Source organism: Macrobrachium nipponense, chromosome 2 (genome assembly GCF_015104395.2).
Source record: "Macrobrachium nipponense isolate FS-2020 chromosome 2, ASM1510439v2, whole genome shotgun sequence".
NCBI lineage: Eukaryota > Metazoa > Arthropoda > Malacostraca > Decapoda > Palaemonidae > Macrobrachium > Macrobrachium nipponense.
Genome location: NC_087201.1, coordinates 95,684,897 through 95,700,410, shown reverse-complemented (window position 1 = coordinate 95,700,410; position 15,514 = coordinate 95,684,897). Strand labels below are relative to the sequence as shown.

At 35.3% G+C, this 15,514-nt stretch overlaps 1 protein-coding gene across 1 annotated transcript in view; it reads left to right on the top strand.

The window, feature by feature from the left end:
* Nucleotides 1–15,514, top strand: part of LOC135220803 (FYVE, RhoGEF and PH domain-containing protein 6-like) — a 43,753-nt gene that overhangs the window by 13,990 nt on the left and 14,249 nt on the right. Inside the window, exon 2 of the mRNA XM_064258313.1 lies at nucleotides 13,540–13,755. Within this exon, the coding sequence (XP_064114383.1) occupies nucleotides 13,540–13,755 (216 nt within the window). The remainder of the gene's footprint in view (nucleotides 1–13,539; nucleotides 13,756–15,514) is intronic.

The window sequence follows — 15,514 nt, the reverse complement described above, 5'->3', positions numbered from 1 at the left end:
AAACACATACAAAAAACAAGGTAAATTTGTCGTGTTTTTACCTTGTTTGTGTGGGTTTAGTTTTTTATATTTGTCTCTCTCTCTCTCTCTCTCTCTCTCTCCTCTCTCTCTCTCTCTCTCTCTCCTCTGGTTTCAACAGTTTCCTTTTAGCTCCCGTCTTGGGAGGTCCTTTTATATCGTGTCAATGATGTTTTTATATATTTTTTAAATGAGTTAACATTTTAAATAAGATAATACTGTAGTGTTTTTAGTTATGTTATGATAAATGTCTTTATGACTAGTTTTTAAGAGTCAACTCGCTGTATTACAGCCTTGAAGATGCGACAATCTAGTTGTGAAACGTCGGCATCAGCAATAAACCTTCAATTGTATCGAATGCCTTTCCCTGGACGACTATGTATATATATATATATTATATATATATATAGATATATATATATAATATATATAGATATATATATATATATATATATATATATATATATAAAGGTAATACACAGAGGAAAATTAAAAGACGAGAATTGCTTTTCATTTTCCTCCATGGCATCACCTTTATTTATACATAGCATCACGTTTCATATCTTCCGTGATAAAGTTATTCATATATATATATATATATATATATATATAGTATATATATATGTATATATATATATATATATATATATGTATATATATATATATATATATATATATATATATGTAGTGTATATCATACATATACATTTATAAATGTATAATAATATACCGTATGTACTACATACATACATAAAGATATTTATAAATATATATATATATATATATATATATATATATATATATATATATATATATATATATATATATATATATAGTATATATAGTATATAATACGTATATATATGGATTTTTTGTCAAATCAAGTTGTCTTATCTAACTGACGGATCTCCCTCTCGTCTTTGATTTTGTAGTGACACACCTGTAAAATTCCGTTCAGTCGACCCAGTTGACCTTAATTAGCGAAATCTCATCTCTCCAATTTTTCAGGGCTTCATTCCGCCTGTAACCTTGGTCTAAATATTTCATGTTGACGGAATTTCATTCAACCAGACACTCGATGTTACAACGAGGTGGTGTCAGGTTTCGGTCGCATACCGGCCCGGTTTGTATCGATGGACATTGATTTTTGTGTGCCGGGTTTTGGGAAACGGTCGAATTGAAACACGTCTATATAGAAGGGTGCATATCATAATTACCGCTAATTACAATGACTGTTAGGTCAGCTGTTATGACACCATGTTGGTCGTTGGGAGAACAGTTAAGTTAAGCCTTTTTTCTAATTTAAGCAGGTTGTAATTTTTCCAATTTAAGTGAAGTGGAAGGTTGTAATTTTTTTCAATTTAAGTGGAAGGTTGTACTTTTTTCAATTTAAGTGGGAGGTTGTAGTTTTTCCAATTTAAGTGGAAGGTTGTAATTTTTCCAATTTAAGTGGAAGGTTGTAATTTTTCCAATTTAAGTGAAGTGAAAGGTGGTAATTTTTCCAATTCAAGTGAAGTGAAAGGTTGTAATTTTTCCAATTCAAGTGAAGTGAAAGGTTGTAATTTTTCCAATTCAAGTGAAGTGAAAGGTAATTTTCCTAATTTAAGTGAAAGGTTGTAATTTTTCCAATTTAAGTGGAAGGTTGTAATTTTTCAATATAAGGTGAAAGGTAGTTTTTCCAGTGTAAGGAGAAGGTTGTAATGTTTTCAAATTTAAGGTAAGGTTGTAATTTGTCAAATTTAAGTGGAAAGTTGTAATTTTTCCAATTGAAGTGGAAGATTGTACTTTTTCCAACTGAAGTGGAGGGTTGTAATTTTGCAAATTGAAGTTGGAGGTTGTAATTTTGCAAATTGAATTTTTGGAAGGTTGAATTTTGCAAATTGAAGTTGAGGTTGTAATTTTGCTAATTGAAGTTGGAGGTTGTAATTTTGCTAATTGAAGTTGGAGGTTGTAATTTTGCTAATTGAAGTTGGAGGTTGTAATTTTGCTAATTGAAGTTGGAGATTGTAATTTTGCAAATTGAAGTTGGAGGTTGTAATTTTGCAAATTGAAGTTGGAGGTTGTAATTTTGCAAATTGAAGTTGGAGGTTGTAATTTTGCTAATTGAAGTTGGAGATTGTAATTTTGCTAATTGAAGTTGGAGGTTGTAATTTTGCTAATTGAAGTTGGAGGTTGTAATTTTGCAAATTGAAGTTGAGTGTAATTTTGCAAATTGAAGTTGGAGGTTGTAATTTTGCTAATTGAAGTTGGAGATTGTAATTTTGCTAATTGAAGTTGGAGATTGTAATTTTGCAAATTGAAGTTGGAGGTTGTAATTTTGCAAATTGAAGTTGGAGGTTGTAATTTTGCAAATTTAAGAAGGTTGTAATCTCTCAAATGTGAAGTGGAATGTTATAAAAACGAAAATTGAATAATGTACTTCATTAAAAGTCGCCATGAGTCCCCCCTCCCCCTGTTTCTGTAAGCGAGCGCTTGGAGTTCCTTGGAATGAAGCAGAATCCAAACCCGCCCTTTATGTATCCCACGAGAAGCTGTTCTTGCATTGATCTATTTTCTAGAATGATGAGTGATACTGTGTTATTTACGAACTGAACGGCGCGTTTATATTTTGACCGACTACTCCCGTGTCTTAGCCAACTCTGACTCGAATGAAAACTGTGGAAAGTTTCAGAAAATGTAGTAGGCAGTGTGGTTTACCTGGGTTTAAAGAAACAGCGCGACCTTTATGATGACAAAGTTGAACACAAGCACTCGGAGGAAAAAAATCGCGAATATGGCGTGTTGCGTGATCCGGATGGAAACGCCATGATGATGGTAGTCATGGGTTTTGAGATATACTAATTTGAGAGAGATCAACACCAAGCGCTTGCTATGGACGAAATTGATGAGACCAGTAGATTATAGCTTACCAGTATGACACCCACACCCACATAACCATGGCCAAATAGTTCGACTAGAGGGCGTGCTATGTAACATCACTATATTTGTTGATAACGTCACACGGCCGCCTCTGCTTTGGTAAACTGTCAGTGATGAAGCTTAACATTCAACGAGTCATAAGCGTCTTACATCCACAAAATCAAAGGCACATTTACCTTGATTAAATAACTTAAATCTGCACCTGACTTCAGATGCTCTATACATCTATCATATTTTGTCTTGGTTCTTGTGGCCTCTAACGAAAGAATTGTCAGTTGCGTATCACGGTGCATCGACCGTCACAAATCAACCAGCATGCTTACCTGAGCCTAGTTTAGACGGGTTCCTGGAGATCCTACCAAGACCACCGAGTGCCTCTCAGTGGTCTCGATCCTACCCGATGTGCCAAGTGCAGTGCTCTGGCCATTTCAGCGACCCTAGCAGGTACAGATCTCAGTTTCAACTCAAATAACACCTTCCACCTTCTATTCAATTCTTTCTTTTTAAACCTAACAACATTGTAACACGTAATATGTAAGTAAGTCTGCACGGGACGGCCTCGACGAGGTTATCTCCACTTCGCAGAATGGTGGAACATTTTTAGATGGTGTTCAGGTAATGTAATCTCTCTCTCTCTCTCTCTCTCTCTCTCTCTCTCTCTCTCTCTCTCACACACACACACACACACACACACACACACACACACACTACACACATTTACATATTCGTATATTTGAGCAGTTTGCGAATGCATATTATTATATAAACGAGAATCGAATAGGTTCACAAATGACGGGTGTCATTATAGTCTAAAAAGTGATAAAAGTGAAAGTAAGTTTAGTGTCATTATTTTAAGGCTGTTTGGGTACTGGTTAAGGCAATCAAAAGGTGTTTGAGAAGAGGAGACAAGTTTTTTTATTCGTCTGTCTGTGGAAAGTCTTCCGGTTGTATGAATAGTCTTAAAACGATTTTGAGGTAAAGTTATTTTCATTGTCTTTGGCACAAAAGGATATGAATATTCTATTATTTCCACCCCGTAGAACCCAGTTGGACCAGGTTCGTTTTCTTTTTCCCTGTCGGCCAGACTTTGACAACGGTACTGTAGGCCTTCACTTAAATGTCATTCTCAGTCTCGTGAGGAGGAGATTACGTGTCATAACGGAGGTGCAACAGTGTGTGTGTGTGTGTGTGTGTGTATGTGCGCGCGCGCTCATGCATGGGAAGGTCGAATGGCAGACCACTTTCATTTCCCTGAACTTTCAATGCTGTCCCTTTGTCATCGTTTGACTGCACTGCTTATCTTTTGTTGGCAGAGCTTCGATTGTGTCCTTATATCGCTCTTACCATGTTTGCCAAATATCGGTTATGAGTCATTCGTTGGAGGAGCTTTTGCTGTTATATATATTAGGTCACTTCCAGTTTATTCATAAAGGAATGTGCAAGGTGAACCGCACGTGCCTGCTAATTATGTAATGTGACATGCTGAAAATCACAATTTTTCTAACACTGAATATCAGTTTTTGTATCATCAAAGCAATTCGGTTTTTCTCGTCGATTATGACTTAACTTAGAACATGTAGAGAAGCCTTTCTGCACTGCCTATGACTTCAGGAACTCCCAATGATCATTCCGCAGATGGTTGTAATTCTCTGTAAGTTTTGTTTAAGCAGAGCCTCCGTCTCGCTGAGGGTTGTCTTGTGTAAGAGTGTGTGTTTGAGAGAGAGAGAGAGAGAGACAGCGAGGGGTGTGCTACTCGTTGTCCGTAATGTCGTAATAGCTGGGCGACCTTTGCAATAACAAAATCAGCATGTGAATGGTGTGGGTGATACCGTTTGCAGTATGTATTATTCGTTGCGATCGAATGATTTTTTGCCCTAAAATTAATTTATATTTGTGAAGAACATGGGAGTGTAAGTCTCCCAGTATGTGTGTTAAATGGAGCAACATGTTCAAGTGTATGTGTATTTTGTGTTCTTTATTGTATCACTTGATACATGTGTTTGTATCTACTCTCTCTCTCTCTCTCTCTCTCTCTCTCTTCTCTCTCTCTCTCTCTCGTACGTAAATTAATTCATTCGGTATGAGTTATGTCCAGAGGAACCTTAATATGATAATGGCATTGTTACATACGAAATCTTGGCTCCCTGTTCCATTACCCATGGCTCACTAGTGGCTCCGTTACAGGGACTGAATAAAAAACAGGCTACAAACATAATACACATTACGAGGGAATAGATTTTATTACATAACGTTTTGTTATTGGAAAAAATAAACAAATGCAGTATAAGATAATCCTACATTTGTGTCATCATCATTCTATCAGTTGAACTCTAGATTGTAAAAGTTCTGAAATGACAATTCAAATGCAGTATAAGATAATCCTACATTTGTGTCATCATCATTCTATCAGTTGAACTCTAGATTGTAAAAGTTCTGAAATGACAATTCAGATCCCTTGAGTTCAATATTAATGATTAACATGGAATGTGATGAACATTCGTATGAAGAATTCCTAAATCAAAATTGGTTTCCCACGAAAATATCAGCTGCGTTCGTCTGAACTTGGGTAATTTCTTGTAACCGACAACATACTCAAACGATTCTTAGATGTCTCCAAAAGCGTTTCCATACGTAGAAGGTGTTGTATATGCATGTATATAATGACACCCTTTTCACCAATCTATGCTGTGGTTTTTCTCTACGTAACTGCACCACAAAGCTCGATAAATCTTTGCCAGCAAAAGGCCTAGAGGAGACTTGTCAGCGAGTATTGCGTGACTTGGTCACTTGGAGAGAATAGCCAACATTAGCTTTGGTGGAAAATTATTCTGATACGGAAGCTTTGGAACTGGAATGAGAACAGAAGGTGATGAATATCCTGTTTAGGCCTAGGGAACGGCTGAAGCAGTGGATGACTTGTGCGTGCTTGAATGTGTTAGTGACTTTTTTCTGGAGTGTGATATATATATATATATATATATATATATATATTATATATATATTATATTATATATATATATATATATATTATTCTATATATATATATATATATAATATATATTATATATATATATTATATATATATATGATATATATATATATATATATAATATATATATATATATATATACTATATATATATATATATATATATATATATATATATCATATATATTATATATATAATATATATATATGTATATAAATATATAGTATGATATAATATTATATATATTATATTATTATATAATCTATTTATATTATACATAAGATAATATAAATATATATAAATATATTATATAATAATATTATTACTATATATATATATATTATATATATATATATATATATTATTATATATATTATTGATATTATATAGATATACTATAGAGCTATATATAATAAATATATAATCTATATAAATATATATAAATATATAATATATATATATATATATATATAATATATATAATATATCTAAATAATAATATATAATATAATTAATATAATATATAATAATATATATATGTATTATTCTTCTATATATATATAAGATCATATATATATATATATATATATAATCTCTAATATATATAATATATAATATATATATATATATAGATTTATATACATACACCTAATCTTAGTATCTGCTCATATACCCAACTGGGGGAATCCAGAATGTATCATTTTCACTTTGTGTTACAACCACTTCTCTATGATTCTGACGTAGTATGTTGCATGATAATGAGATATTTGTTGACGACATCTGCTGCCTCTTCCGCCACCAAGCAAAAATTCCGCTCCCAGCCTTGGCTTTTGTCCCTCAAATGTGCGAAAAGTCACTTCATGGGAAGCTACTGCTCAGACCTTCCTAACTTCTCTGGTGTCGTTCACCGGTGAAACTCTGGTGCCACTCCTGTAGTCTTCACGCTCAAGGCCATGGAAGACGCGATGACGTCATTATATGGGTGTTTCTAGGGCGTCCCATCATGCGGGAGATTGGGGGGAGGGGGCAAGCCTTTGAATCGCTTTATGCCAGTGAGGACAGAGATACTGCTATTCAGGATCATTGTGTCAGCGTTCGTTAGGTGATACATTGGTCATCATTTCATTTAGATAGCATCTTGAGATGAATTAAGTCAAAGTTAAAGAACATGAAGATCATGTAAGACAAACAACTTTTTTTTTTTTTTACTTTGTTGTAGAACCAGTTATTACTGTTATAATTATTGTTGCAGCAGAGGTATAACACATAGGGTAGGATTATATATGTCGGTGAATGTTGTTGACCTTCTACGTTGATTGTTTCTCTCTCATGAATCAATAGGACCCAAGGTGAAGCTAGAGGATTACGCTAAGAACGGTTTGCGGGTTGTATCAGAGGCTTAGTTGAAACTTGTGTTACAGCCGATTTCGCCTCTGTGTGTGTGTTGTGTGTGTATATATATATATATAATATATATATATATATATATATATATATATATATATATATAAAGGCCACAGGATACGTAAACAGGAAGGAGTACCTCGAAAATGTGTTGGAAATAACACGAAAGCGCTTGGTACTCCTGTCTTTTAATTTTCCTGTGCTTCAGCTGAATGTATAGTCACACGCTGTGTGTGTATTTGCGGGCATATTAATTTCTTAAGTATATATTTGTAACAGTAGTGATAAAGAAGGCCTTCTTTTCCTTTGGGAATGAACCAGCTTTTCGTAGCCTTCTGATAGGTGAAGCTTACTTTTTTTCCACCTCAGGTGAACAAACATTGAGCGTTATGACTAATGTTACTCCAACAGAGGTACCTCAGCAGATTGAGGTTGGAAGGCGTCGAGTTAAACTGATGTTGATTGAGTTTCATTATCATCATTGGCTATTGACTGAAGAGGAGCGGGATGAGCTGGAGATGGGAGACAGACAGACAGAGAGAGAGAGAGAGAGGAGATGGGAGAGATAGATGAGAGAGATGAGAGAGAGAGAGAGAGAGAGAGAGAGAGAGAGAGAGAGAGAGAGAGAGAGAGAGAGAGATCTTGGCTGGCTGGCTGGCTGGCCGACGTTGCATACATACATACATACAGCTGTCAAACAAAGGCTTCTTGGGCTTGCCTAGAAAACACATTTTAAACAAACGAGGCAGAGAGAATTTGTTACAGACTGCAAAGAGGTAACATAAAACAGAGGAAATGGTATTTTCAAAAATGAGAGGTAGGAATGTCCATACCTTAAAGTGGAACCAGGGCAGTCAAAGGGCGAACTTGGGAAAACTACATTTTCCACTCTCACGGAAATCCGGATTAGGTGCTGTGCGCCCTCAAGAACTCGTTCAAATATGACCTCTTTTTGTGGTTATTCCATTTTCTTGGTAAATCTGTGACCAACAGATCCTGCCAGAGATGCTGCGATTTCAGTATGTCTGTAGTCTGTTTGTGGACCTTAGGGAGGCGAGTTTTAGCTAAGAAAAATGAATAACAAAAATTAAAAGCACTGAAATTCAGCTGTTCCCATTATAATGGGAGAAAACACGCGGTTCATATGTAGGGGACCTTCCTATACTTGGAATAAGCAGGATTTATGCTTTCGAGTTGGAGAGTATCCTTGAAATGACACATGACATGTTTTTAGGGATGAAACCTATGAATGTAATGGAATTGTTAGACTTTCTGAAATTTTAATGAAAATTATATGAGAATCTTGATGACCTCATGTAGGCTACGCTGACATGACTTCCAAAACCAGGAGGTTCCATTGCTTGTGAGAGGTTTTTACGCTGAAACGTGATTGGGGCAGAAAACAGAGGCCACCAACAAGACCGTCAATGATGCTTCCAGAAATATATCACTTGAAGAGTTACACATCGTTAACCCTTGATCAGTATGAAACGGAAAACAAAGGCGATTCAGCGTTAACCCTTGATCAGTATGAAAGGAAAACAAAGGTGATTCAGGGAACGCATACATAAACATCTGACGCATGTTTTGTAGATTTATATTTAAAAAGCATTCATACTAAAACGGCATGAACGAATATACAGTTCAAACATCACTGGAAGAAATGGTGTTTGGTTGAATGTTAACTTGAACGCGAAGTGGGTATCCATTGTCGACTTATTAACAAATGACCATCGATTATATTCGACGTTGAAGGATTGTTATAACACCTGGGTTTTAGATCACTTAAGCTCAGCATTACGTTTCACTTTTGACCCTCAATGAGCGCTTGGGTGCGACTGATCACAATTAATTGTGTTACGGGATTAGGTACCAGGAACGTCTTTTGGCTCTCATTGAAAAGTTCCTGGGAATGTTGTGGATTCAAATTTCTCCCCAAGAATGGCTCGGAGAAATATAAATTTCCTCTAAACATTCGATTAATATGACACTTCGTAACTGTAAGTCATTTTCAAGATTATCCTCTGAAGGATTCATTCATTTGCGATTTATAGCCAAGCAATCTTTATGAGATGATGGATGCTAGCATACTTTTAGGGAGATAAAGTACCAAGATGTTCCATGCGTAATTTTGTATAATCTGTTAGGGAATGCAAACTTTTTCCAATCACGAAATGAACTCCAAACATTTCAACGAAGATTGCTCAGGCTTTACTTCGCAACATTTGTAGTTTTATGAAGTTACAGCTATCAGCTACAAAGTCCCCTAGAATCTGTACTCTATAGGTTAAAGCGAGTAAGGTCATTTTTTTCGCAATTTTTGACAATATATCGCTACAGCTTCCTGTACAATGACTATAGCAACAGTCAACTGTCCCCGACTCGTTCTACAATTTCTGACAAATTTGCACCGCGGAATAGTCATTTCCTACGTCCTTCCGGTTGTTGAATCATATGCTAATGAGCCTCTTTTCTTTCTTTTGTTTACCTTTGATTCGACCGTAGTATTGCAGCCTGACTTTCTTACATTGTTGCCGGATACATGACACATTTAAATGTTGACGGTGGTCGTAGGTGTGTTTTTCAAACATCAATAGGGGAGTTGCAGGTTGCGGTGAACAGGTATTTTGGAGCGTGTTTTTTATGTTGTACTTTTCTTCTTCCTCTCTAGACGTTTAAGTCTTTAAGCTGGGTAATAAACAACCTCGCGGGACACACTTCAGTAATAGTTGCCCACAAATGTTAGAATTATGTCCTTTCATTAAGTCACCTGTTTCATAGTTACCACAAAACTTGCTGTGAATTAGACCCGAGTAAAAATTCTCTATTGAAAGTAACAGCATAGGTAATTACCTTAGCTGTCGCAACGATTTTATTGTCCGAACTTACTAAAGGTTTTAAAAATTGAGTCTTATAACGTGCCCTATAAAAGAATATCCGGTACTGTGAATGTGCCTCTCAGAATTTTGAATTGTAGGTAACCAGTGCCAAGCGTAATTGCAGGAATTTCAGGAAACCCGCGAAAGTATTTTGCACTAACAAAACCCCTCACACGGCTCTCTCTCTCTCTCCTCTCTCTCTCTCTCTCTCTCTCTCTCTCTCTCTCTCTCTCTCGGACACGCCTGCACACTGACAGCTCGAGACTACTTGGCCTTTAAATTCAAACCGCAAGTTTGAGGCTGCACGAATTCTCAAGGACGAACGGAATTGACGTCTTTTCTTACTCTGTTCAATGCTCACCGGTGGAGTTGACTAATATCACGTAACATAATGCAGTTTTGATACTGGTAAACAGATAACCGTCCACTTAGTATGTCATGTAGACGATTGCGACAAGAGCATGAACTTTAGTGGTAACTGATTAAAAATATAGAAGTGATGGTCACTCGTTACTAAATTCTATGAAAATAGATTTTAAATTGAGTTCCTAGAGAGTCGATCGAAGGAATGAAAGTGATCTCCTTTTGAGAACGCGATCTCGCTGCCTCTCGTGTCGGCCCGATTCTGTGGTGGTAGCCAAATTCACCGGAAATCTCCACGTCATAGGATACCTGGGGTTTCACTCTAAGCTATAAGACGTGGATGTATTATGAAATCGCCCGCTTTGTTGTGACACTTTAGTGATTCAGCGAACCAAACAGCAAACGACAAGTTCCTCGCGCTGGGCAAAAAGATTGGGAAATTCATGGAGGAAGAATGCGATCTTCCAAAGTCAATTCCGGCTGACTTTCTCCTCCTGATTCTGTGATTCATTCTGGCTTGGGTTTGCGAACTTTCCGAATATGTCTTATATTAAAACTAACATTTTAAGGCTTACGGTTGCCAGCGATTATGCGTGTAGTTTTGAAAAGGCATGCATGAACAAACACATACTCGCGCGCGCGCTCACACATGCACACAACACACACACACACACATATATAGTTATATATATATATATATATTACTATATATATATATATAGATACAGAACTATATGTATATGTGTATGTGTTAATGATGGTGTGTGTGTGTGTGGTGTGTGTGTGTGTGTTCTCTGTTTTGCCAAAAACCAGAAAAAAAAAAAAAAAAAAAAAAAAAAAAAAAAAAAAAAAAAAAAAAAAAAAATAAAAAAACAAAAAAAAAAAAAAAATAAAAAAAAAAAAAAAAAAAAAAAAAAAAAATAAATTCAAAGTATTTTCAAAAATTTAGTAATGCCTAGGTGCACTGTTCTCGTTTGATAATATAGGTAGCTTTAAAAATGCGTGTACATACATTCATACATATATACATACATACATACATATATATATATATATATATATATATATAATATATACTATATATATATATATATATATATATATATATATATAATAAAAACTATAGTGTTATTACCTGTGTACACTAAAGACTCAAGTTTATGCAGAAGGTGCATACTTCACGTTCACTGTACAGCTGAAAATCTAGTGTGAAAACCACTTAACCACCATTGTGTCAGGTCAGTAGTTGATATCCATGAATTTGTTTGACGTCTAAATTATTATCATGAAGAGGATTATGATGACTGATGATTATTATATATTATATGACTTGAATTTACCGCTAAATATAATTCTTCTCTTTCCTGTAATGTTGCCTCGGTCCTAGAACTAAGACTAAGATTTCTTCGGCATAACGAAAATTACGTCTAGGAACTTGGTTTTGGGGTGTGTTTATATATATATATATATATATATATATATATATATATATATATATATATATTTGTGTGTGTATGCATATATATATATATATAATCAAAACCAAGTTCCTAGATGTAATTTTCGTTATTCCGGAGAAATCTTAGTCTTAGTTCTAGGACCGAGGTAACATTTTAGGAAAGAGGAGAAATATATATATCTAGCGGTAAATTCCAAACCGTCAACTGCGGACAGGGTTTTGGTGGCCTTAATATATGTAAAAAAAAAAAATTATCAAGGAATGTAGACTTTTGTGAGTGTGTGTGTGTGCGTGTGTAGACGGGCTACGAATGAAGTACAGGGTCCTTAATACCAGAAAAGGACGCTTCAATCTTCCGAAGAATGACTGAACACAAAGCATGCTGGAAAAACGGCATCCTGAGGTTTATTCTGGCGTTTTGTTAATGACCGCGATTCATGCTAAACCACTCAGATGCATGTGACCATGACTCATGCGTGTGCGAGCGCTAACGTGACAGTAAACTAGAGCAGACACTTGGTAGTGGAAGGTGCATTTAAACCACAGGGTACTCCGAGTTCGTACCCTTCAGTCTCTGGCGCGTAATTAATGTTTTCTGCATTGCCAAAGCTTCCCACTATGTATTGCCTTTATTTGTTTAGATTTTCAGATAAAAAAATGAATGGTATTTTTATTAGTTGCTACACACACATATATATATAATATATATATATATATATATATCTATAATATATATATATATATATATCTATTTTATATGTTATGGAGGATTATTATTGTTATTATTATATTAACGATAACAGTATGATTGTGGCTTTGATAATATATTTGCAGTAATAACCGTAACATTACCATATGTGTTGAAGTTATTCTACATGACTAACAAAACAATCACTACTTTTTCTATGGGCAACCCCATAGCTTTGGACAGTATAAAACTTTGATATGAAGGGCTAATTTTCTTCGTAGAAATGTCTGTATTACCTTCAGACCAGGAAACGGAAGAACTTTCTGAGAGAGCTTAAGACAGTTCATTAAATAACGAAACCAATCCAGAGGACAGACATGTAACTTTCTAGTGTAGAAAAAGTCTTCGTAAACAGAAATTTGCTTCTTATTTAGAAGACTCAAACTTTAACATTTTCTTTCGCTGTGAATTTTATGATTTTGGGTTTGTTGTAAGAAATAATACCGTTGTTACTTGTCACAAAAACTCCCCGTTGGCTGGAATTTACCCTTCAGCGTCATTAACCTTACGGCGAGCAAAAGGAATTTTGTGTAGTAGCTTACAAGTGCTATGGTACATTCTCATGAAAGTAAACAATATTATCAGACGTCAGACTGTCTCCAAGGCTTCCCTGTTTACTCATTATGTGACTCAACAAAATGACCGACTCTCGAAGAGCTTCAGTTATGTATTTAAGTTTACTCTTCCATTTCTGTCTCTTTCTCTCTGCCACATACCGCTCTTAAATTTAATAACGGCAGACATTTCTTGTTTTCCACAGACCAACTTCATGAAGTTGCTGGCTCTGCAAGACCGACTGACGTGTAGTCAGAACAGCAACGACATGAATAATGCCAACAGCAACGCCAGCGTCACGAACGCAGCATCCACCAGCAATACCCACTATGAGCTAGTCAGGCCTGGACGGTCTCTGCTGAAAGAAGGAGAACTCTTGAAGCTGTGCAGGAGGGGAATGCAACCCAGGTATTACATTCTGGTAAGTTGTCAAGAATAAAGTTTGAATCGTAAAATGGAATAGAATTTAGGTAAAATTCCAAGCTCTGTGACCTATGAGGTCATTCAGCGCTGAAGCGGAAATTGGGGGAATATTTCAAATATGCTAATAGAATTTGATCGCGTGCGAAATCAATCTTCTTAAAATACAATAATATGTAGCGAAATGGCTACATTTTAAAATTCAATTTAATACTTTTCAATGCAGGTGGTATCTTCTGATGGTAATTTCTAGAAATCTAGCCATCGACCAGCAGTTGAATACTAAATGGCTGACTGTTGGTCTGACTGGTGGTGGCATATAACTGAACTATGCTTATTTTTAGGCTCATCTTTGGTCTGTCAGGATATCCCGAACGTCTTCGAATCCAGAATACTGAAACAGTTGCAGTTAAAGAGTAGTGCTCTTTTAGGTGGATCAAATAATAAAACATTGTTTCGTCATGTATTTTACGTTTTTGGGTTTATAGCAGCAGGAAATCTTTTCCTTTTTGTCAAGTATACCAGCCTGTTCACTTCATTCGTGACTGCATGTTCATTTCTTCCAAGTACTACTGTTATTCTACATACTATAAGTAAGATTAATTCCAGCCTTGTATAGAGATTCTAGTTTTTCCACCAAATAATTCACTATTTCCCACCATCTATTCATTGTTTAGTAATGATGCTCCACGGTCAGATTATATTAATTCCTCCTAATCAATATATTTGGTTACCCATTTGGAAATGCTGATGTTACATACAGAGGAATATTGTAATATAGGCTACATATGGTATATAATATAAATAATGATAAATATAATTTTTTTAAAAGTAGTTTTGCGCATTGTTAAGTAGCCCCAGTTCATGTCCTGTAACTCAAAATTCTCAAGATTCAACATGAGCTCGTTAGTTCTGTTATATATTATATGTTTATTATAAAATAAGAAGCTGTTGGTGTATCCGAAATGAATTCTCTCCAATCTGTGAACGTACGCAGAAAGAAATTTGTTAAGACTGTTTTTGAGCCGATTGGTTGCTATTGCACTGTATTATTCTCGACACCGACAGTCACTAGGTTGTGATGTCTGTGAGATAAGTTACCGACATTGTTTATAACATTTTTAATGTAGATGCACTATCAAGGAACTGATATATCAATATTGATCACCCCTTGCATACTTTGGTAGGTTAGTCCAATAGAGCGTCAATTGACCAGTTATGGTTAGTCCTCTCTGGTTGTGTCGATATCTTAAGGTAAGTGTGGTTGGTTAACAAAAATGAAGAAGTGGCCTAGAGAATAAAGTCGACTCCGTATATATAACAGAAAACAGGAAAAATGGAAAATACTGTTTTTGTAACAGGTATAATGATTGAATATTTAGGGGTGTTGTTATAGAGGAAATTATTTTAAACAATATGTAGCCTAGGTACATTGATTACTTCTGGTGAATTAACATAGATATAAATAATGTCTTAATATATATAGCCCGCATGTTACTGGAAATGTTTTAAGTTAGTAGCTACAATACTCGCGGTCTTACAAATAAAAGGCTTCATCATGAATGCTGAATTAAAACTTGTAATAAACCTACTTCTTGTTCTTGCTTACTCCTGGCTCTGATATTTGGACGTCTGGTAATGGACGACCTCCTCTTTTCATTGCAACTTTTTCGTGAGGAGACAAAGCCGAAAACTTCACTACTTTAAGTTAACTAATTGTCTCTTTTTCTTGGGTCATGACTGATTACTGATGGAGGATT